Genomic DNA, 23,327 nt, shown 5'->3' on the forward strand with positions numbered 1-23,327 from the left:
AGGAAATTTTAATTCTAAGAGGATTTAAAATTCCCAAAGTTATCTTTTTTCTCCTAAATGTAATAATATTGGCAAGCACTGTGAAATAAGATGTGAGGTGGTTTTTTTGTGTGTTTTTTTGAGGTGTTTGATTTCTGTTAAACTATTAAACTGTGCCACAAGAAAATGGTATTTGCCTGAAAATTGGAACCAGTTCATGCTTCTTTCTTCCTACACCCATGGAGCCAAAGAATGTGCACTGACTTGCCAGCTGAGTGATATGGAAACTTTCACTCTGCTTGTGCATTTTCTTCCTGCCATTTTAGCAGGTACTGTTATTTCTACTTGTCAGATGGAAATTTTGGGGCACAGAAAAATATAAAGTCACTTGCCCAGAGATACACAGCTAGCAAGAGGCAGGGCCAGTGAGCCCCAGAGCGTGACTGCTGAGTGGCTTGCTGCTCGCCATGGGTGCGCCGTCTCCCAGAGGAGCGGGCGGAGGTCCTGGGAGGCCGTGCTAGCTAGCCGGGGCAGCGAGGGCCTCGACCTGGCGGAGATCAGAGACTCAGAAGAGAAGCTGGAACGCGTTCCCAAGTCAGAGCCATAACATGGTGTTAGCAAGAATCCATTTCGATTTCTATCCACGTAGAATAAATGGAGACTTTGGGGTCTAGTATTTTTTGTGGCTGTTTTGTTTTTTCAAAAATATAATTGATGTTTGAAGAACTTGAATTTTAGCTCCAGTGACCTAGATTTAGTGATTTGTGAGCCTTTGGATGCTATTTTTTAAATTGAGATGCGTATTTTTACTATAGGAATAGCTTTTTTCTGTAAAGCCATTCTGTATGAATCATGTTAGCAGTGGCAAAGTTAGGCTTGCTTTTCTCTTAATGAGCAAGAAGTAAAATGATTTATCACTATACCCTCGAACAACATGGGTTTGAACTATGTGGGTCCATTTACTAGTATACGTTCTTTTTTTTTTTATAAAGTAAATATGTACAGTACTGTAAATGTGTTTGCCTTGTAATTTTTTAATATCCTTTTTTAGCTTACCCTATAGGATTTCAGAATATAATATAATATAATATAATATAATATAACCCTATATAGTAAAAGGCTAATATGCAAATTGAATGGCAGAACAACCAGTCACTATGACACGCACTGACCATCAGCGGCAGGCACTCAACACAGGAGCTGTCCCCTGGTGGTAAGTGCACTCCCATGGGAGCTTCGTTCTGCCAGAAGCCAGGGTCATGGCTGGCTTAGCCCTCAGTCGGACATCCCCTGAGGGCTCCAGACTGTGAGAGGGTGCAGGCCAGGCTGAAGGACACCCCCCCCCCCCCCAGTGCACTAATTTCGTGCATTGGGCCTCTAGTATAATTTAATATACAATAATACAATATGTGTGTTAATCGGCTGTTTATGTTATTCGTCTTCAGGTCAACAGGGGCTATTAGTGGTTAAGTTTTGGGGGAGTCAGAAGTTATATGCAGATTTTTAACTGTGCAGCAGTCAGCACCCCTAACCCTCATGTTCAAGGATCAACTGTATTTGGCAAGCATTGTCCTGAGTGGTTGGTGTCAACTTGGATGCCTCTATTTTCTTCCCGTGTCCCTTCCATCTCCCTCTGGGGTATGATACATACCCCTTCATTGACATTGTCACGGTCCTCATGCTGGCCTGCTCTCCTGCTTGATGTTCTAGAAAACTTATCAGTTGGCCCCTGCTCGATCTCCATGACCTTGTTCATCTCAATAGATCCCTAGCTTTCTCTCTCCTAAGTGCAGATCTGAACACATCTTACCTGCTTAGAAACCGTTCCTGCAGACTTGGGGCACCCCTAGCCTCGCCATGACCTCATGTATTTTTTGTCTCACTAATGCTTCCTGGAGTGGTGCAGCCAACACCACACCTTTAGCCTTTCCTCCCCAGAACACGCCTGATTTTGCTTATTCTCCCATTTTGTCACACCTTCCTTATAAAAAGATTCTTCCTTCTTCTCTAGGCCCAGTTCAGACACCATCCATTTTAAGGAGCCTCTCCTCGTTCCCTCAACACACCTATTGCTAGATTTCCTGTCGCCACAGTGGCTGTGTACTGTCCTCAGCAGTGGCTGTATTGTTAGCACATTCTTTTTTTTTTTTTTTTTTTTTTTTTTTTTTAATATATTTTATTGGTTTTTTACAGAGAGGAAGGGAGAGAGTTAGAGAGTTAGAAACGTCGATGAGAGAGAAACATGGACCAGCTGCCTCTTGCACACCCCCTACCGGGGATGTGCCCGCAACCAACGTACATGCCCTTTACTGGAATCAAACCTGGGACCTTTCAGTCCGCAGACCGATGCTCTACCGCTGAGCCAAACCGGTTTCGGCGTGTTAGCACATTCTTAATGGAGCTCAGTAAATAAATGACCAGGGAGCCCAGGGGCACTGCCTCACGAGGTGGGGCCCTGGCATGTTTTCAAAAGCCTGTAGGTGACTCTAAAATGGACTGCATTCTTCCGGTCTTATCTGCAGTTACCAGGGTGCACAGTCAGGTTTTAGAATCCTCCCTTTTCACATAGTTCTTCGCCACTGGGCTCTTGTGAGCTGCCTTTGTGTATTTAGAAAGAGAGACTCTCTATCAGAATCTTCATAAACTTAACTTTGTGTTTGTATGCCTGGATTTGCAATTCACAGATCAGGACCTTACTGTCTTTTGATTTGTAATACAAAGTTGTCATTGAAAGTAACCTGGTCAGAGTCAACACTCAGCCCAAATTGAAAATTCAGAGAAAAGAAATGCGCTTTGTAACTGTGGCTTTGGATAGATGGTCTATAAGGAGTCAGGAGCCTGGGACAGGGATCCTAGTTGGTGAATCTTTCTCACTCCCAAAGTTTCTGGACTCTCAGTACCGAATGTGTTCAAGTCTTTCAAAGCAGGAATAGTAACAAGATACAAACTGTACCAGTTCTCAAAGCCATGCTGTCAAGTAGTGCCCCCACCTGATACCCCAAGGATTTGATATGAAAAAGTGCCACTCGGTGGGGGGGGAATGTTTTTTTTTCTTATTTCAAGTGTGGTGTTTTGTTTTTTTTAATAAGACGATTTATCTCTATATCTTAAAGCACTGATAGAGTTAAAATTTCATTTTATGCCTTTAGGGTTAAAAGTAAATGGTCTTGATTGCATCAAGTCGAACACTTCGATGGCTGAGTCTTAATAAGACCACTTACAATGACTTTAAACATTTAAAAAAAATATATTTTACTGATTTTTTACAGAGAGGAAGGGAGAGAGATAGAGAGCTAGGAACTTCGTTAAGAGAGAAACATCGACCAGCTGCCTCTTGCACACCCCCCACCAGGGATGTGCCCGCAACCAAGGCACATGCCCTTGACTGGAATCGAACCCGGGACCTTTCAGTCCGCAGACCAACGCTCTACCATTGAGCCAAACCGGTTTTGGCGACTTTAAACATTTTGACCCTGTCCCATAGAAATGCTTTTATCTTGTGGCCCAGTACATACCAAATATATTTGTGAATAATCGAAAAAAAGTTTCACAGTTACCCTCACCTTGTTGCACTGTTTTCTTTTTATGTGCTGGTTGCTCTCCACCAATGGGTTTTACCATCCATTTGAAAAACACTCATCAGTTTGTGAGGTACTTGAGAAAGCCTCATGGAGAGTGAGAAGACTTGAATTGGCAGAAAATAGAGCCAAAGGATCTTGAAAGATAGGCATTTTTACCTTGGATGACAGTAGTACTAGGTGTACCAGTTAATATGCTGTTCTTTTTCAGTAGACAGAGTTACACACATGTTGATGCATATGCGATTTGATATGTATACTACTTTTTTGTATTGACAACGAACTTCAAAACTTCATATGTCAAATTTTCTGAAGGTGTTAACATCATAGATAGTTTTATACTTATAAAACTGTCGAATTTCGTGCCAAAAGAAGAGCATTTGTGGGAAGTTTTAATTCATTATTTTGAAGAAAAGTGTTGCTGGATACTTCGGGAAGCTTATGGTGATCATGGTCGATCTCAAGATACTTGTGAACGCTGGTTTAAACACTTTAAAAGTGATGATTTCGATGTGAAAGACAGAACGTCCAGGTCAACCAAAAAAGTTTGAAGACCAACAATTACAAGCATTATTGGATGAAGATGTGTGTCAAACTAAAAAACAACTTGCAGAAAGATTAAATGTTGCTCAGCAAATAATTTCCGATTGTTTACAAGCAATGGGAAAGATTGTAGGGAGCGCTCTAGGGTCAGGCCTGGGTCTGACCTGTGGCAGGGCCACAAACAAGTCCCAGCTAAGTTAAGCTTGACCTTGTAGCCCTCCCCAGTTCCTTCCTAGGTAGCTAATGGGCTGTGGGAGGTGCAGCAAATGCTGCCAAAACAAGGTGAAACTCACAAGAACATTATAAACATGTTGGCCACTTCCCTTGTTTTGCTTTGATTTTTAAGGGGAGTAATTTGAGGATGAGTTATTCACAGTGAATTTTTTGCATTTCTTATGGTTCTAGGGTAGGGGTGTCAAACTCAATCAGAGAAGGGGCCAAAATCTAAAATCCAGCCTAAATCGTCGGCCGAATGGTTTACTGAACAGTTATAAACTGTCATTGTGATGGAAGCGCAGCGGAGTGCAGTGATGACAGCGCGGTGCGGGCCACATTGCAAGGCCTGGCGGGACGGATTTGGCCCGCGGGCCTTGTGTTTGACACATGTGTTCTAGGGACTTCATATACAGTATATAAGTGTATAGTGACATTTATGCATTTCAGTTCTCTATTATATGTTTTGAAACTTTATTTGCTAATTTTTTGTATCACTTCATATTATTATTATTTTTTTTTTAACAATTTCTTAGTGATTTCTTCCTCAGTACTTCAACTGTCCTTTTGTTCTTTCATTTTTCTCTTTCATGGATGCCATGTTCTTTGGAAGCTTATTTAGCCCAAGTTAATGGCCTTTTAGGCCTCCTCCGTGTGAATAGGAGTTCACTTTTTGAATAAGAAGAATTATGGTCATGGAGGGAGCCGGGGGAGCCATCAGGATTTTAGAGATGCTCAGGAGGGGCATGGCCAAAAAAAATAGCAAACTTCTGATCTATATATTTAAGTCTTAGAATTAACTAAAGACCTCTATTTTGTAGCAATATTCTCACTCATGATCATTTTTCCCACAAAAGAAATCTTTTTGTAGAAGCTATAGAAAATACAGTAAAAAAAAAAAAAAAAAAAAAAAAAAATAGAAGTTCCAGATTCTAAATATTTTGGCATATATATCCTTCCAGAATATTCTTAGTATATATTTACATTTAAAGAAAACCATTTTAAAATCAGCTAACATACTATATACACTGTTTTGTAACCTATAAAAAATATGTTGAAGGCTTTTTATCTTGGTGTGTTTATGTGTGTGTGTATATGTGATTTTTAATATCTGAATACAGTTTCATTGTTATGAATTATAATTCATGTATTGAACCTTATATACATACTAGAGGCCCCCGGAGCACAGATTCATCCAGGGCTGTCTCAGTCCTGATTGGCGGGGCTGGGAAGGGATCATGGGAGGGCTTTAGGGCATGTCCAGCCCTTCCTGCCCAGTCCCGATCAGCTGAACCTTAGCAGCAAGCTAACCTACTGGTCAGAGCATCACCCCCCTTGTGGTCAGTGCATGTCATAGCGACAGGTCAAATGAATCACTTAGCATATTAGGCTTTTATTAAATAGGATATTATAATTTAACCAGTTTTTCCATTGTTACCATTTTGGTTGTTCATAGACTTTAGCTGTTTAATTAAACAAGGCCACACTAAACTTTTTAAAAATATATTTTTTTTATTGATTTCAGAGAGGAAGGGAGAGGAAGAGAGGGATAGAAATATCAATGATAAGAGAGAATCATTGATCGGCTGCCTCCTGCACACCCTACATCAGGGATAGAGCCTGAAATCCAGGTATGTGGCTGGACCAGGAATCGAGCTGTGACGTCCTGATTCATGGATTGATGCTCAGCCACTGAGCCATATAGGCCAGGCACACTAAACATTTTTTTGTCTTTATAAGTTATATTACAAAAATTTTTAAATGGCCTAGGACAGTGGTTGGCAAATTCATTAGTCAACAGAGCCAAATCTCAACAGTACAACGATTGAAATTTCTTTTGAGAGCCAAATTTTTTAAACTTAAACTATATAGGTAAGCACATTGTTATTAACTTAACTAGGGTACTCCTAAGCTGGCCTTTGCTAAAAACTCAAGGGGCCAAAGAGCTGCATGTGGCTTTCGAGCCATAGTTTGCCAACCTCTGGCCTGGGAATTGCTGCTGGTGTATTTGTGTCCCCCTCCCTCCTTTTAATGGTCATTGTACAGAAGTTTTTCTAACCTGTTTATTTTAAAGAACTTTTACCTTTTCTCAGAGTAGTATCATCTTTGCTGTTAAGTTGTGAAATAAATATAATTTGAAACAGAAACTTGACTTATTAGAAACTGATTCTAGTTCTTGCCTTAATTTTCAGACACTACCTGTAACGAAAAACAAAGAAAACAGACTAAGAGGAAACAAAGTTTTCTGTGCGGTGGGTTTCTCCCCGAGTGTAGTACCTTCCCTGCTCGTTAAAAATGCCCGGCCTTGTGAGGTGTACAGCGCAGGCAGTTAGCTCCAGGGCGTTAGACTCCAGGTCAGGAGAGGCTGCTATGGAAAGCGAGGTGCTTGTTTCTTAATTTAAATTGGCTTTGACTTCTTCAGTCTTCAAGTATTATAAATGTAATTGTTGTTAACACTGCTGTCTGATGCCACTCAGCCCAGTTACGTTTTCATGGAATTTTTTTAATTGTAGAAAGCAAGCTAGGTTGTCTCCTACTCCCTATAGGCAATAAGATATGTGACCTATGTTCAGCAGCTCCAGGTGACCCATGGACCATGACAGCTCTTAGTTTAAGCCTTATTAATGATGGGTGCATTTGGTGAACATGCTTTCTTTGCTGTTTCATGCATGTCTATATACATGTACATTGTTAAATAGTAGAATCAACCCAGTGTCCCTTCATCATTATAAATTACAGTTGCAACTGTAATTTCTCTGAAAGGACTTATGTGATTCCTATATATCCATGTGTATTATAATATACTAGAGGCCTGATGCATGAAATTCGTGCAAGAGTAGGCCTTCCTTCTCCCAGTTGCTAGCACCAGCTTCCCTCTGGTCACCAACAGGCACCCGATACCCCGTCTTCGTTCAGAAGGTCCTCCGGAATGTCAGATCTATTGTAATTAGCATATTACACTTTTATTATTATAGATGTATTGTTAGGCATAACTTTTGGTATTTTAAAAGTGACTTTTAAAGTATCTATCTTGAAATAACATTTTATTTTATTTATACATTTATTTTGATAATGTAAAATATGTAATAACCACATTGCGAAAAATGTATAATAAAGGGTTGAAAAAATAAAATCTATAACCCCTCTATTTTAACATTAGTACTATGGGCTATTTTTTTCCAGGCTTTTTTCTTATGTGTAGATTTTACATTGTTGAAAGCGGACATTTCAAAACCAGAATCTTTAAGATGTATCAAAATTTAGATGTATCAAAAGGCTAATGAGAACAAATTTCACACCAAATCATCAATTACTAGAATTCTTTCTCAAGTATTATTTCTTCTAGTACAATATTGTATTCAGTTGTAAATAGAGGAGAGTGTAATTAAATGATTGCCATTGTTGTTTATTAGAAATGCAGTATTAAAATTGTGTAATGCTATAGTTCTGAAAGGATCCTTACCAGTGCCTTCTCTTTTGAGACCCCTACTAGTGTAAGAAAGGAGATTTCTGAGTGACTTTTTTAGGGATCTCTGAGTAGCTTCTTCAAGACTAAGACACCCAGTCATGTTAGTTGCATTAAAATATTAGACGGGTTCATGCACATGCACATCGAACTGCAAAAATGCTAATATAACTTTACAAGAAGTGCATTAAATTCTCAGGATGTGTGTTCTGCATTCAGAGAACACCATTCCCGTCCTTGAGATAACCCCAGATTGTCACAAGTTTTTATTTTTTATTTTAACTTGTTATGAGGATACCTCTCTTACATCCTGTACCAATGAGTGATACCTCAGAGCAGGAGTGGGGAACCTTTTTCTGCTGATGGCCATTTGGAGTTTTATAACATCTTTTGAGGGTCATACAAAATCATCAACTTAAAGATTAGCCTGCTTCATTTGTTCAAACATTTAATTAGCTCACCCGATGCCTGGGCTGGGCCAGACCAGATGATTTCAGAGGCCTTATTTGGCCTCTGGGCCGGACATTCCCCGCCCCTGCCTTACAGGCTGAGCACTTGTTCCCTTGACTATTGGAAATTATTGGAATGAAGGACAAGATAGAGAAGACATGTAAAGGAGTTAAGATGTGGTTGAAGGGGTTTGCAGGAGAAGGAAGGCCTGTGCTTCGGTCTGGACCCTGCCACTTAGGGATGTAATGGGGACAGTAATCCCACTTGGCCTTACAGGATAGTTGTGAGGATAGAATGAAATATCTTAGGTGAACGTAACTTATAAACTGTAAAGTCAAGTACCGTATTTTCCGGCACATAAGACGACCCCTAATTTTACAGTTAAAACATAGGTTTAGGCCTATATTCGCTGTATAAGACTACCCCCCACTTCATAGAAAAGACTGACTTTGCCGTCAAGATCTGCAGGTAATTTTTGTGCAATTTTGGTCTTTTGCCCCCAATTTTCGGTTGACTTTTTTTCGTTTCAAAAGCCATCTTATGCGCCAGAAAATACGGGTATACGTTATTTTTATTTCGTAACTTAAAAACTGTAAAGTCAAGTATATGTTATTTTTATTGTTGGTATTAATACTCACCCAAGGATATGTCTTTTCCATTAATTTTTTTAGAGAGACTGGAAGGGAGGGAGAGACAGAGAGAGAGGGAGACATATTGATTGTCTCCCCATTACGCTCCGAATGGGGCCAGGGATCAAGCCTGCAACCGAGGTATGTGTCCTTGACCAGATTCAGTCTGTGGGGCCAAATGTATGTGTGTGTGTGTGTGTGTGTGTGTATATATATATATATATATATATGTACTTTAAAATGTGTGTGTGTGTGTGTGTGTGTGTGTATAAAGTATATTTTTACTGATTTCAGAGAGAAAGGGAGAGGGAGTGAGAAACATCAATGGTGAATCATTTATCGTTTGCTTCCTGCATACACCCTACTGGGGATGGAGCCTGCAACCCAGGCATGTGCCCTGACTGGGAATCGAATTGTGATCTTCTGGTTCATAGGTCGACACTCAGCTACTGAGCCACACCAGCCGGGCTAGCTGGTGTGTTTTGATGCTGGTACTTCTCAGATTAGGGAGGAAGAATATTCTTAAGCCACAATGAAGTTCTTAAGAAACAACTAGCCTCGTCGTGAAACTGTTCCTTTTTCTTTCCAGTCTTCAAGCAGTGACAGTGGCGGGAGCAGCAGCAGCAGCAGCAGCAGCATCAACAGCCCGGACAGGGCCAGCGGGCCAGAAAGCAGCTTGAACCACATCGTCACCGGGTCCAGCCCCAACACCCCTCAGCCCGCACCCGAGCAGTCTGCACTATGCCAAGGCCTTTACTTCCACATCAACCAGACCCTGAGGGAGGCCCACTTCCATAGCCTACAGCACCGGGGCCGGCCTCCAACATGACGGGCTGGCCGTTTCTGCCTTCTGTGAAGGGACAGCGCTGTGCAGATTGGATATTTCATCTTACGATGTTTTAAAAAATTGCACAAAAAATGCCTGTTGGCTTTTCAGTCTATATTTGAAATAACAGGTTAACAGGCAGTTGTTTACTTGTGGTTTTGCTGCACTATTGCAATTTTAAAGGGGCTTTGAAGCAATTTTTTTATAGGATTCTTTTGAGGGTGGGTATCAAATCCATGTCAAGGTAATGGTATGAGGAAATCTCATCTGCGTGTTGAGTCCATAGTTTGTCCAGTTCAGATTGATTTCCAAATCTGTCAATTAGAAATTCTACTTTATGTAAAAAGGCCTTTTAAAAATGCGGGATCTCCAATTTTTTAAATTCAATAAACTAGTAAAGAGTATATAGTTTCCATGAAGAAACATACATTTTTTCCAAACTAGAGACCTTGATTCAGTCTTGCACTGAAATTGCCATACTACCTCTTAGTATGTAGCTGTGCTGTGCGCTCCTTTGTCACAGAGAGTCAGGTCCAGGGGAGGCTGTGTATGCAAAGCACCCTCCCCCGGAACTGTCTCCTTTCTGTTGTGTATTTGTATTTCAAGAGAGGATGCCTTTGAGGTTCTTGTCTACGCAGATAACTGCCACCTCATTGCTCAGAGCCTACATCTCCGATTTGGTAGAAAACATTGCAGTTCCGGCAGTCAAGAAATATGTAATGATTTTTTTGTCTTACAAACTTGTTCTCTCTGCAGCTTATGTGATCTTGTTGATAATTCTACCCTGTAGTGTCGAGAATTGCAGCGCTGTTGAAAGGTGACAGAGTTAAGCTATCTAAACTGATGTCTGAAGTCACAGTGCTGTGAGACTGTTGGCCAATTCCCTTTAGAATTGAAAGCCCCCCCCCCCAGTAACTAGGGCCACACTCCACCACTGAGACTGGACAGACTAGTGTGGCTTAGAAACGGATGAGCAGAGGCACCGTGAGTAGAAATGATGAAGTAGTATTTATTTAGAGAGTGATGGCCATGCCCCATGTTATTTAGTCATACTAGAGAGCCAGCTGAGTTTGAACAATGAAGGTGTAGAGTCTTCGTCCTCACTGACAAACTGTCTGAATAAGGAGCCGGGATGCGTCGGGTCATCTGCTCGCGAGAGTGTCGGGGGGACGACCTGCCATGGCATGGAGAGGAAAGTGCCTTAGAGTCCACCCAGATCCTCCTGCCTGCTCACCCTCCGCCCCGCCCGCCCCACCCCGCCCCGCCCCGCCCCGCTCGGAGTGCACACAGCACACACAGACCCGAGAAGCACGGGCAGCTCTAGTTCAGGGGACTGAAGAGGACATGGGGATGACTAAACTCTGCAGGTGGAACCACTGTAGGAAAGGGTAAATCTACACCTTCTTTCCGCGGTGGTTCCTCTACTATGGACGGAATTTAAAGGTCGGTTACTTGAAGTAGAGATTTAGAATTATGGAGGGAAGTTACTGCACAGGCCAATGCTTACGGATGGATGGTTTGTGCAAGAATTTTTTTTTTTTTACTACCATCTCCCAAGTTTTAAAACCAGATGTTTGACAAAGATTTTGGACCTTAATGCGTTTGTGGCAGGGAATGTGGAAAGGATTCATTGCTCATGTTTTGTCTAGCAATAAAGTAAACGACTAAATGCTATATAAGAAGCCAGCATTTGAGCTCAAACACACAAGTATACAACACAATGCAGAAATACCCAGGACTCCTCCTGCAGGCTAATGGATGGCAACCTACTGAAACAAAACGTGTATTAAGAAAATGTAAAACTCAAGAAAGCAAATTTCCTTTTATTTATCACCCAAGTAAAAGAAATGGAAGATGAAACCATCACCAAAACAACCATTTTCCCCCCCAAACAAGTATAACGATAGTCCTGGGTTAGCAGTTCACTCTCATCCTACAAAACCCAAGAACAACCTTCCTGTCCTGCAGCTGTTCTCCAGCCTCGCAGCCTGAGACCTGTTTCTTTATGAGGCTGCTCGATAGTGTAAATGAGCACTTTTAAACTATCAGCTCAAGCTAGTAAAACCTGTACTTCTATATTGCGCCGCCATTAAAAGCAGCATTAGTGCATTTTGTCACTCAGTTCTTTATCGATTCTTTAAGGGGAGCCGATGGGGTGGTTTGGTGCGAGATGGGGCAGGATCCATAGGGATGAACTTGATGTCTGCACTCACCTGGGCTTTGGACTCAATGCTTCTGGTTGATTTGGCTTTTCGCGTGCTTGTCATGCTCAGGGGAAGAAGTCCAAACCTCCAAGACAAGACGAAGGCATGTCAGTGGCATGAACAGGAAGCTGGGGGCCAGCAGAAGCGTGGTGGTGGAATCGGTACCTGATCTGACTCGATGCCAGCGGCAGTATGTTATGGGGTTCCTGCGAGTTGAATGTACTGCTCCTGGGGGTGAACTGATTCTCTGTACCAGTAACCAGTCCAAATAGAACCTGACAGACAAGAAATGGGGTATAAAACCATGAGTTTATTGGCCAGTTAAAACGGCTGTGTAAGTACTTTGTGATCGCCATCATTTTGGGGAACATTGTTTTCAGTGTGTTAATGCTTAAAAATTACTACCTGTCAGAATCTGTCACATGGCTCCTTTATTCCTTTCTGAGGCCTTGATCAACCTGAATAACCCTTATCTACCATGAAAGGGGTCAGATCTCAGCAGAGAGATCTTACCTAATCCTCTCTCTGTCTCTATAACTAACCTGAGCTCGGGTCCTGCCCCTCCCAGCCTGCCTCCTGGAGCTTTATTTGTCCCGGGGACTGGCTTACAGAGGTTCGCTGCACCAGGCGCGCGAGGTTGCTGTTGAGGTGTGGTGTGAACACATCCAGGTCAAAAGGATCAATGAGTGCTTCCAAGTAGTCAGTCACTTTCTCGATTCTGAAAAAAAGGATTAGGATGATGAGTCTCCACAGTTTTTTAAGACAAAAACCCATTTTCTGGTAGTTGAATGCTATGGAAATCCTGGAGCTGGATTTATTTATGGCTGGCTCATTACCACTTGTTACTAATTGTTGTGCTTAATAATCCTCAAGAGTTTTGAGCTGATGGTATGTCTAAGTCAAGTTCATTTTTCCCCATGCTGTGTTTAGGGAGAGCACTGGAGCCTCCAATTATACCCAACAGCTGGTAGGCTGACTCGCGAGAAGAGGAATGAGAGCCCACTTAGTCCGCCTGGCCATGGGATTGTCCAGCAGGTGGTCAGTGTTTATCTTGCCTGTTTAAAACAAGCACAGCTACTGTGCAGCGTGGCTACTGGTGGCTCCCTGGGAAAGGGGCCAGGGCTGCTTGCATTTGGCAGAGGCTGTATTGGGAGAGCTGGGGTGAGGCTACCTGGAGTCCTGTTTGCTGCGGCCACTTTTCACCTCTTCACCCTTGGCTGCGAGCACAGTGCTGAGGTACCGCAGGTCGTAAAGCAGCTGCAGGGCCCGGTTCTGGGTCATTGGGAATGCACCTTCTCTCTGCAAACGAATGCCCCGCCCATTAAGGGAGATGACTTCCGTGCACGGAATAGACAGCGTCACGGGTTGACCAAGTCCCAGCTTATTTAAAGGGAAAACACCCCTTCATGAAGGGGAGAGGCCTGTGAACAAGCTGAGAAGGCTTACTGAATTCTTCCCACATTGGGAGGTGGGCCTGTCTTAAAGGGTTATGGCACTAATGAAATGGGAGTATGCCATGAGGGCAGAATGCTTCCAGACCATGGGTGAGGGGGGAGGAGGGCTAGGAGGCAGGGACTCTTCAATACCTCGCCATGGCTGTGCATTGTAATCCTTCCCACTCCCTCCCAGCCGTTTAGTTTAAGAGACCACATTTGATCCTGAGGAAACAGACATAAATGATTTGCCCCAAACCCCGGAGTGTGACTGCCTGGTCAGGAGGGGTCTTTGTTACTGAGGCTTTCCTCCTCCCACTGTACTGCCTGCTTTTCTGTGAAGACCTGCCTTACCCCTGAGAATGGTGTAATTACACTTGCAGGGTTGTAGGCCACTACCAACTCGATAGCCTGGGCTCAGTGACCCTCAACACCCAGAGTCCTGGCTGTGCGCCACCCAGACCCCAGAAAAAGCTAAGGCTCATTTCAGTGTCTAATGGAGAAAACTTCAAACACCTACCTTCCCCTCTTTTCCTTCTGAGAGTTTCTCATAGGCGGCTACTATTTGAGCCACACAGTTTTTCAGCATCTCCTGCAGCGTCACCTTGGGCAAGGCATGGCCTCCAACCCGGTTAATTTCCTGGCACAGGCTGAACAGGAAGGACTGCACATACCAGGACGGCTGAAACAACAAAGGAGCACCGAGTCGCCGACTTGCGCCAATTAAATGAGACGCAGTAAATATGGGTCCATCCTGGCTTCACACCAAGACCTTCACCTCTCCGATCAGCCCCTCTTACAGACCAGCTAACAGATCCGAGTGACATCTGCTGTCATTCCCTTGGTGGCCTGGGTCGGCTGGCTGGTGGCACTGTCTTACGTTGCTGTTTTCACTAAAGGGTAAGTTCTCAGATTAGCAGAGCCTGTGCTACAAAAGGGGAGAATCATAACTGACTCTGGAGCAGTCTCTCTACTTGGCCCCTGGGCCACTTTGCCGCCCCCACCACCTGCAGAAAGTGGTAACTACACTTGCAGCTCGCCCTCTGCAGCTGACAATTAGCGGCTTTCTAAGCTCTTTCCTTTCCTCAGAGCAGGTCTCGGCCTGGCTCTGACAGGGGCCCTGGCTTACCTGGGTAGGGAGTCGGATCTTGGATGTGATGCTGCTGCCGGACTCCGCTTCCTCTTGGATTTCTAGTTCGTCCCAGCTGGTGGCCGCGGCCAGGACTGAACCAGCATCATCTAGAAGTAATGACTGGGCGAATCCATGAGCTAAAACCTGGTAATAAAAGGTGCCCAGAGAGGCCACTCAGATCCTGCAGAGCTTGTTTCAGACTCCAGAGCTCCTGCTGCTTAGGGCACGTGGGGCGTGGGGTGGTCACCCTTCGCTTGGCTAATTACTGGTGTCGGCAATGGGGATGTTGTTGCTAATTACTCTGCGAATGTCAGCTCTTAGACAGCAGCAGAGACTAGAGGGAACGTGATATTTAGGGTGAAGAGCAGGAAATAACATCCTTATCCAGAGAGGCGGTCTTTCTCATGAGATGGGAGGGAAAAGTCACCAGGGTTTCTGCCTAAGTCCAGACTAACAATGAATGGAAGAGGTTTGACATTTGCTCTGTGTGGAATAAGAATGGTTTTTCCCTTTCTGTTGGAAGATCAAGTCGGCAAGACTGGACGGTAGTGAAAGGAGACAAGGAGTGGGGAGTGAGAAGAACGCGGCCATGCTGCCTGTACTCACCTGCACAACCGCCGAGCTCCAGACCCGGTAGCCGACCACGCTCTGCTGCAGGAGGAGCTCCTTAACCTCCTGCCACTGGGCCTGCGTAGGTGGGACTTTCTCCGTTTTCCCCTTTCCTTGTTTTTTCAGAGCCCTGGAATCCTTTGCTGGTTTCTCAGAGCTCCCAGATTTTCCCAGAATGCACTGCTTCAGGTGAGGACACAGCTCTCCCAGGGACTGGCAGAGCCTGGCCATGAAAAGGACCGCATGCAGCTTGTCACGGCCCCGGGCATCCTGCTGGCCTCGCACAGCTTCCTCGATGCTCTGCAGCTCTGCCCGGATGCAGTCCGTGATGTGCCTGATGCAGGCCACCGAGTGAGTCCGCAGCATCTCCTGCACAGTCCCGGCGTCTGCGTACCTGTCGAAGGCACAGGTCTTGGCTTGCACGGGGGCGACCTCCTTGGACAGTGACGAGTCGTCAGAGGGAAGGTAAGCCAGGAGGTCATCCAGTTTCACCTTCAGTTTAGCGTCTAGGGCAGCGCAGAAGTTCTGTACACAAGGGCTGACGGCTTGAGCTTTCATGGAGAGCCCACTGCCGCCAAACGGGCCCCGGCTCGCCACACTGACCCAGGCGGCATCGGAAGGCAGGTCCCCGGGACTCTCAGACCAGAGGAAGAGAGACATGTTGTGCTCAAAGTGGATGTGCTTGTTGGAAGTAGACTTGCTGCTCTCGAGCTCCTGCAAGGCGGAGGTGAGGAGCTGCCTGGAGCTCGTGGAGATGGAGTCAAAGCCCTCTTTTGTCAGCGTCTACAACAGAACGAGAACAATTCCTTTCAGAAATCTCAACACAAGAGGACCAAGAGGCAGTCCTGCAGGCTCTCCATCAGGCTCAGATGGCATGACGCTGGCAGGGGACAAAGTCATCCCTGATGGACACAGACACGTTCCTGACCACCTGACAGAGGCCCGGGGTCTCTGTGCAGATCCAGAAGAGCCCCCCGGAAGGCATGCTAGGACTCCCTGAAGTGAGTCAGCAGGGAAAGAACACACTGCAGACAGTCACAGGTCACACCAGGACTGGCCCTAAAGCCCACTGCCCACGGTACCTGTAACCGGTCGAGGAACAGCTGCTGCATCAGGTCCTCCCACAACAAGAGGGGCTTCTCCAGAAGCCGCCGGCACACCACGTCCCAGCTGCGGCTGGTGGCCTCGCTGGCGAGGAGCTCCCACACCGCGTCCCGGATGCCCGCCAGGCCTTTCATGCTCTTCACGAACATGAGCAGGCTGGTGATCCCCTTCTTAATGTCTTCCTTGCACCTGCAACACGATCGTTTTCCTTAGGCCTCACCGGATTCCTGATCCCACACCTTTATTAAGAGAGAGGGCAGGCCTCCCTCTGAAAACCTCCTAACACATAAACATGCTCTCTCAGAGCAGGCACAAATGTGCATAAGCACAGCGTTTCTGGCTGAATCGGGGGGAGCCTGTGGCCCTTCCACCGGACCTAGCCTTGCTTCTCTGAGGCATCTGGAGGACAGTTGGGAGCCCTATTGAGTGTTAAGAACTAAAGAAACGTTTAGGGTGACAGAACTCTTCCATAGAGAATTTAAAGTCCTCTACGCAGTATTGTGAAAGACAGAGTCCTTCTTGGCTCCCCACAGTAGGGGCTATCCCGCCATGAAGCTGGCGACAGGTGGCCGAGTGAGGAGCCGACGTGACCTAGTGAGCGGTGCGCAGAGCATCATCCAGGAGGTCAGGCTTGTCCCTCACTCATCACTGGCCCTATGGCCGCACACGAGGCTGCCAGGACGGTGCCTGCGGCTCGGGAAAGCTCTGCCTACTCACATGTGGATCCACTTCTGCAGCGTGTCGGTGAGGTACTCCTGGCTGATGGGATGTGCGAGGGTCCGCAGAGCCGGCCGGAACTCGACAATGGATGCTGGCAGGTGCTTGAACCAGCTGCAGAGCTTCATCTCTTCCTGGAGAACACCGATGCCCTTTTCTAAAGAGAAGGCCAAATGAGAAGGACCCGGGCCATCCTCTGAACAGCATACTAAACAACGGACCTAGGAATTTCCACAGACCATCTAGTCTCCCTCTGGGCAGGGCAGACGGGAGCCCTGAAAAACGGGGGGGAGGAGAGAAAGGGAAGCACAGAATATGTCCAGGGCTCCGTCATCAGGGAGCTGGCATCTCCCTCCAACTCCGGTCATCCTACTGGCTGAGAAGGCAGGGAAAGCGAGGAATGGGATGGGGAGGAGAGGAAGAAGTCCTGGTGCTGTGCAGTCCTTGGCATTTGCAAAGTAGAACTCAAGTTGTCAAAAAGGTGATGCTTCCTGTTTCTCACCGTCCTCCAACCTCCCTTGAAGATCTGAGGGAAGAACTGATGGCCACTCATCCTGATCAGGAGTTGTAACTCTTCAGAGGTGACCGCTCCCTCCAGCAGGGCACAGACCACGCTGTGTGACTCTGGGAGGCCCCTCACTGTGCCTCAGGGCCTTTGCACATCCTCTTCCCTTTGCCTGGCACTCTTTTCCTTGCCTTCCTCACCTGACTAAGTCTTACTCAACTTTTAGTTTAAATGTCACTTCTCCAGTGCAGGTAACATTGGTGAGGTCCCTCATGTCAATGCTCCCAAGCCAACTTCTACTCCATCTTCAGAGCAAAGTCCAATATTGCTATCAGGTATGTGCGCATTTGACTTCAAAATCTGCCTCTACCACTAGACTGATACCTCTATGAAGGTGGGTTCCGTATTTGTCCAGCTCACTGCTGTATCCCCAGAGCCTAGTACAGTAGCTGGCAGATGGCAGATGCTCAATAACCATCATTTGAGTGAACCAGAAGATAAGAAAGGTTGGCTACGCGCTTACCGGTAGGATGCTGGCCTGTGATGGTCTCCAGAGTTGAGAAGAGCAGGCCGCATGGCAGGGAAGGGTCTGGCAGCAGCCCTTCTGGTAAAGTGTAGAAGAGAGCATGAGCTTGGTTCAAAGTGGTGGCCAGCAACTCCACTAACGAGCAGATCTGAGCCTTGATACCAGCACCTACGGAAGAAACCATCCCTGTAAACACTCTCCTCTAGTAACGTTCGTAACAGGAAATGCTCTGCATGCTTCCGTCTCCCTCAGCGCATCCTCCCCCATTCCCGTGGTACCCACCATGGTGCGGCTGGTTGAGAAGTTTCTGAATAGCTGCCTTTCTGGCCAACAGGAAGTCTGCCAGGGCCTGGCGAGGAGAACTCTCTTCTAAGAGCATGATGGAGCACAGGGCCTCCGCTACGGCTTGGTCCGACACGGCCTGGCATTTGAGCAGCATCTTGCTTTCCTGCAGAATGGTTGTCCTAGAGAGATGACAGGGGTCACCAGGGGATTTTGCACATTTTGAGGCAAGAGCCTTGGTGCCCAGGAGAGAAGACAGCTCCACAAAGCTGCAGTGGTGAGGCGCAGCCCTCGCCAGAGATCATCGTGCTGGGCCCACCTACCGGAAGTGGCTGGCCGCTGCCACCTGCCGGATGAGTATGGGGAAGCGGGAGAGGACAGGGCTGTAGCGCGAGCCGGAAGAATCCAGCTGGAGCAGGCTGTGCAGGTGGCAGCAGAGCAGGTAGAGCTGGGTGGCGTGGAGGTGCTGAGAGGCTTCCATGGAGCTCCAGATCTTCTCAGGAATTTCTAGGAGGAGCTTGATCTGGGCAGCCATGCTGTAGAACTTCTCCCGGGACGGCTGTGGCTACAGGGAAAGGCACAGGGTCAGAGGAGGAAACACAAGCAGGGGAGTGTTGGGCAGGCTGAAGCGTGGGGGCACTTTAGGGTTCACAGCTCTCAAGGAGCCAGTGACCTTCAGCAAGGCATCAAAGCGCAGTGCGGTGGAGTGCCTGGAGGGGGCGTGCTGTGCAATCCCGCCAGTTTCTCCTAGCTGTGGCGAGCAGCTCCGCTCAGGCCCAGGGAGAGGCACGCTACCCTGGTCATGGCACCGTCTGGTTACCACTGCTCCTATGATGCCTCAATGGCATGGAGCCCTATGGACCCCTCCTGAGTGCACTTTTCCTTCCCTTTCCAGATGTTCAGCCTCCTACACATCTGCTTCCAGTGCATCATAGACTTCCTTGCTGGCTGTTCTATTCACCAGCCCTCCACCGAATCTTCACTTGTCTCAGTCCTCACGCCTCCACCCCTGTCAGGGTGTCCTTTCACTTCAATCAATCCTTTTCCTTTACTGTCAAGTTTGCCTTCTTCAGCAGCTACTTAGATATTATCTTGGCTTGGTTTTAAAGACTCCTCACTGTTTCGTATCAGCCTGTTAGTCAAGGGTTCCCATCCTCCACTACTTTTTCCAGGGGCCCTTGAATCCACTGGTTTGCATGTGTGGGGCAGAGGGACCATGTCATCTCCCAAGGAATGTCCAGCAGTATCTGGAGACATCTGTGATGATCACGGTGGGGAGAGGGAGGGTGTTGCTGACAGGTGGAGGCCAGGAATGCTTCTACACTTCCACAGGACAGCCACACCCACAAAGAATGACCCAGCCCCAAATGTCAACAGCACCGAGGGTGAGGAACCCTGCTTTAATTAAACTCATTTCCAGTTTTAATTGTCTTTACATACTTCAGACCCACATCCCAGGCCTCACCTGTCCTAAGGCCCCTCTCTGCTGAGAAGGAAGGACTGAGTCTGAAACAACTTCCTTTGGAATTCTTATGGCAAATGTGCAGTTATTTTGGGAACTGATCACCAGAATGCTAAAATGTTTTCTACTGCTACTGTGCATTATTTACATTTTTCTTGGATGTAATAGGTGGAATAGATTGTAAGCTCTGTCAGAGCAGGAATTGGGGGACTTGTATTTCTTTGTGCCCTAAAGAAAGGCAGCGTTTGATGGGTTTAAGTCAGATATAGCAACTGTAAAAATAAATGCATTTCTAAAAGTAAGCAAGAGTACAAGTTCATTTACTAATCGACCTTGAAGCACGACTCAGTTGTAACAAAGGCTGGGGCGTGTACTCATTTCAAAAATCAGCTATTTCCAACCCATTTTCTTAACTTTTTTTTTTAATTGATTTCAGAGAGAGGGAGAGAGGGATAGAATTATCAATGATGAGAAAGAATCATTGATCAGCAGCCTCCTGCACACCTCTACTTCGGATTGAGCCTGCAACCCAGGCGAATGCCCTGACCCAGAACCAAAAAGAATCGAATGGTGACCTCCTGGTTCAGGGGTCGACGCTCAACCACTGAGCAACACCGGCCGCCCCAACCTTCTATTGTGGGAGCCCTGCCTACTGACCTGACTTCCTCTAAAACCCGGGTTGTATTAAAAACTTCCAAAACGGAGCTAAGTGGTACTGTTGCAGTTTCTCCTTGCAAATCGCTGTAAGGTTCTTATCCCAGGTTTTTAAGAACAAATCCATGTTGACCTTTCCTGCTCTTGGGCCCTTTTCTTTTCAAGCTGTCACTGTCCCCAAGTCAACACTGTCCTCCAAACAGAACCCAAAACGCTGCTCCAGCCTGAGGGTGTGCTCGGGGCTGCATGCCTCCGCCTCAGGCCCGATCATTGGCGGTCGGAGGAGAGAACACTCGGGGTCACCTGACTGGAAAAACCTGAGCTCTGCCGTGGACATGTTCCGCTATTACAGGGCCGGCTTGATGCTGGAGTCCGGAGCGACCCTCCAGCCACGGGTGACCTAGCTCCTTGGGGTCGTGGACGTGATTCTGGGGAACTGGGTGGGGGAGGCAGGTATGAGGCATGAACGGCTAGGGGGACCATGTCAACGTGGAGAAATGGGTGCTAAGGAGAACGTCGGGAAATGTCACAGGGAGAAGGCCGCGCTGTCAGGCCAGGGAGACCCCTGGCGTCTCCCGCTAACGTCGGACGTGGGAGCCCAGGGAAGGCGAGGGCTTCCCGGCCGGAAGTCGCGGAGGCTCCCGCAGAAGGAGCCAGGTGGCCCGGCGGGTGGGTCAGCGGTCAGCAGCCAGCGGGAGGCCTGCGGGCCGCGTCCCCCAGCAGAGGAGCCCCGAAGTGGCGCCCGCTCCCCCCGAAAGCAGGTGAGGTCGCGCGCGGGGGCTGCGGGGCCCGGACTGACCTGCGGGGCCCGCGGCGGCCGGGGCGCGGCCGAGCCCGCCTGGCGGAGCCGCGCGCAGTACTGGTCGGTGGCCCTCACGGCGTCCACCAGCCCCTCGGCGCAGCGGCGCATCTGGCCGATGGTGTCGGCCGCCTCGATCAGGTCGCGGTACCGCTCGCCCACCATCTGCCGCAGCTCCTCTTTCTTGTGCTCGATCTCGGCCCGAACCTGGCGCTCCAGCCCTCGGATCTCCTCCGCCCCGTGGGTCTCGAAAAGCGCCGCGGGGTCCCGCAGATCCAGCCGCTTGAACGCGGCGGAGGTGGCCGTGGCCGCCATGATGGACCCGTCAGCCGCCCCTCAGGTCACTTCCGCCCGGCGGCCCCACGCCGCGGGCGCCATCTTGGTTAGGGGCGGAAGCACTTCCGCCCCGCTGGCAGCAAGGCCTGTTTCCGGCGGGCGCTGAGCGGCGTTTTTAAAAAGGGAGACCACGCGGTTAGGTTTGATCGCCGAGGCTGACCGGCTGTGTGCGGGCCCAGCCTCTCGGCGATCTGAAGCCCTTCCCAGCGCAGGCGGAGCCTTTCCTCATCGGAGTTAAAGATCGAAATCAAACACCCGCCGCCCGGTTGTGAAGTCTGGGGATGCTCCCGTCCCTTCCTGGGCCTTTCAGGACCCCGGACAGTAGTCTTTCCCCTGCGGCGAGGCGCTCGCACCCTTGGCCGGTTCCTTTCCCTCGGTACCCACAGGCTCCCGGGGTCCTGGGCCCTCCGGGGCCGGGGGGACGCCCCGAGCCGACCGCTGGCCCTGCACTGCGCCTGGCGTGCAGCGCGGACACTGCTCCCTGCCGCGGCGTCTTCGCGATTCCTTCCCCGCGGTCCTGGGCCTAATGCTTCCGTGGGAAAAGAGGAGTGTGAGGCCGCTTTTGTTCTGTGGGAAGAGTAACTTCCCGCGGCCCTGAACCGGGACGGGCTGCCCTCCTCAACGTTTTTTGCCTGTTTTTCTCTTGCTGATGAATAGGTTGGTTAATTCTTTGGGGTTTTTTGTTTTCGTTTCAGACTTGTGTTTTGCCACTGGAGATGTTTCCCTGACACAGGCTTTCCTTGGCACCACCTGTCCCGGGAGGAGGGGATGGGAGAGAGGGAAGACCACAATCCTGAGAAAACAATGTAGAGGAGAGTGGTGATGGTGGAGGTGTCACCCAACACCGACTCAATCATGAAATTTGGAGAGTGTGTCCTGTTTCTTCTAGATATTTCCAAGACACTTCATTAAACACACACACACACCATTTATTGGAGATTACTAATGTAGAGAGAATGGCAAAATGTGCCCGCCAGCTAGGTGTAATAACTCAAGGTCAGTCTTATCTATATTGCTGCCTACTTCCTCTCTCACCCACCACCTCCATTATTTTGATGCAAACCCCAATCATAAAATAGTTTCAATCTGTAAAGCCATTTGTTTATAATATTCTACTTTAGCTCACAGTAGCCCTACAATGTAGGGAATGTTCTCATTTTACAAATGGATAATCTGGGACCGACCCTCAGAGACAAATGGATTTACTCAGTAGTAGTATTGATATAATTTTCAAAGCCTGTTGAACAAAATGATCTGGTCTTCAAGGCAGGTAGGAATAATTATTCTATGCATGACGAAAACCTGGAATCTTATTTATACCTGCCCTCCTTATACCTGCCCACGATACTAGATGATATGTGACAGAATCAGCCCTTGGCCCTAGAATTTTGAATTCCTGGCTCATTCCTCTCCCACTTTGTCACACAGTTTCTCACAAACTCAAAAAACACTCCCTGGTGATGAGCCTGCAATTTGCTCTCACCGCATCCTGCTCTGTAGGGGGCCCTTGTTTGTGCTTGGCTGCCCAGCATCTGCGGAGCATCTCTTCTGTGTCTGGGGAAGTCGCCTTTATGGCAAGATCTTTTCCCCTTGGAGGTACTGTGCTATCAGCCAATCAGACACAACCATCTAGGACGGTGGACGGCAAACTGCGGCTCTCGAGCCACATGCAGCTCTTTGGCCCCTTGAGTGTGGCTCTTCCACAAAATACCACGGCCTGGGCGAGTCTATTTTGAAGAAGTGGTGTTAGAAGTTTAAGTTTAAAAGACTTGGCTCTCAAAAGAAATTTCAATTGTTGTACTGTTGATATTTGGCTCTGTTGATTAATGAGTTTGCCGACCACTGACCTAGGACTTTAAATGAAGAGCTAGTGGTGCCAG

General features: G+C 47.5%; 2 protein-coding genes across 8 annotated transcripts in view; one reads left to right on the plus strand and one right to left on the minus strand.

The window, feature by feature from the left end:
- Positions 1–11,793, plus strand: part of FAM104A (family with sequence similarity 104 member A) — a 29,267-nt gene extending 17,474 nt beyond the window's left edge. For 2 of the 5 annotated variants that reach the window (XM_036407809.2, XM_036407806.2), the window contains exons 3-4: positions 6,506–6,565; positions 9,448–11,793. In XM_036407809.2, the coding sequence (XP_036263702.1) occupies positions 6,506–6,565; positions 9,448–9,687 (300 nt within the window). In that variant the 3' untranslated portion in view covers positions 9,688–11,793. The remainder of the gene's footprint in view (positions 1–6,505; positions 6,566–9,447) is intronic. The other 3 variants (XM_036407810.2, XM_036407808.2, XM_036407811.2) reach the window with 2 other exon arrangements.
- Positions 10,672–21,479, minus strand: COG1 (component of oligomeric golgi complex 1). 3 transcript variants are annotated; one of them, XM_036407800.2, is made up of 14 exons: positions 21,112–21,476; positions 18,520–18,761; positions 18,197–18,378; positions 17,912–18,082; positions 16,884–17,040; positions 16,145–16,355; positions 15,060–15,845; positions 14,451–14,597; positions 13,842–14,003; positions 13,060–13,187; positions 12,498–12,606; positions 12,054–12,163; positions 11,898–11,973; positions 10,672–10,858 (listed from the first exon to the last, which is right to left on the minus strand). In XM_036407800.2, exons 1-14 carry the CDS (start codon positions 21,424–21,426, stop codon positions 10,724–10,726), a joined length of 2,931 nt encoding a protein of 976 aa, XP_036263693.1. In that variant the 5' UTR covers positions 21,427–21,476; the 3' UTR covers positions 10,672–10,723. The 3 variants fall into 3 exon arrangements, 2 of the variants coding, with proteins under 2 accessions (XP_036263693.1, XP_045426711.1); XM_045570755.1 differs by lacking the exon at positions 14,451–14,597 and having other exon boundaries at positions 21,112–21,478; XR_006739580.1 differs by lacking the exons at positions 10,672–10,858; positions 11,898–11,973; positions 13,060–13,187 and having other exon boundaries at positions 21,112–21,479.
- Positions 21,480–23,327: the final 1,848 nt, after the last annotated feature.

This window comes from Pipistrellus kuhlii, unplaced genomic scaffold, assembly GCF_014108245.1.
Source record: "Pipistrellus kuhlii isolate mPipKuh1 unplaced genomic scaffold, mPipKuh1.p scaffold_m20_p_37, whole genome shotgun sequence".
NCBI classification, from domain to species: Eukaryota; Metazoa; Chordata; class Mammalia; order Chiroptera; family Vespertilionidae; genus Pipistrellus; species Pipistrellus kuhlii.

Excerpts from the sequence above, each read along its gene's own strand:
- COG1 (XM_036407800.2), bottom strand. The coding sequence starts at position 21,426 with ATGGCGGCCACGGCCACCTCCGCCGCGTTCAAGCGGCTGGATCTGCGG. Across the intron at positions 16,356-16,883 it reads CTGCAGAAGTGGATCCACAT|GTGCAAGGAAGACATTAAGA; the intron begins GTGAGTAGGCAG and ends ATCGTGTTGCAG. Across the intron at positions 13,188-13,841 it reads CAGAAGGAAAAGAGGGGAAG|AGAGAAGGTGCATTCCCAAT; the intron begins GTAGGTGTTTGA and ends ATTCGTTTGCAG.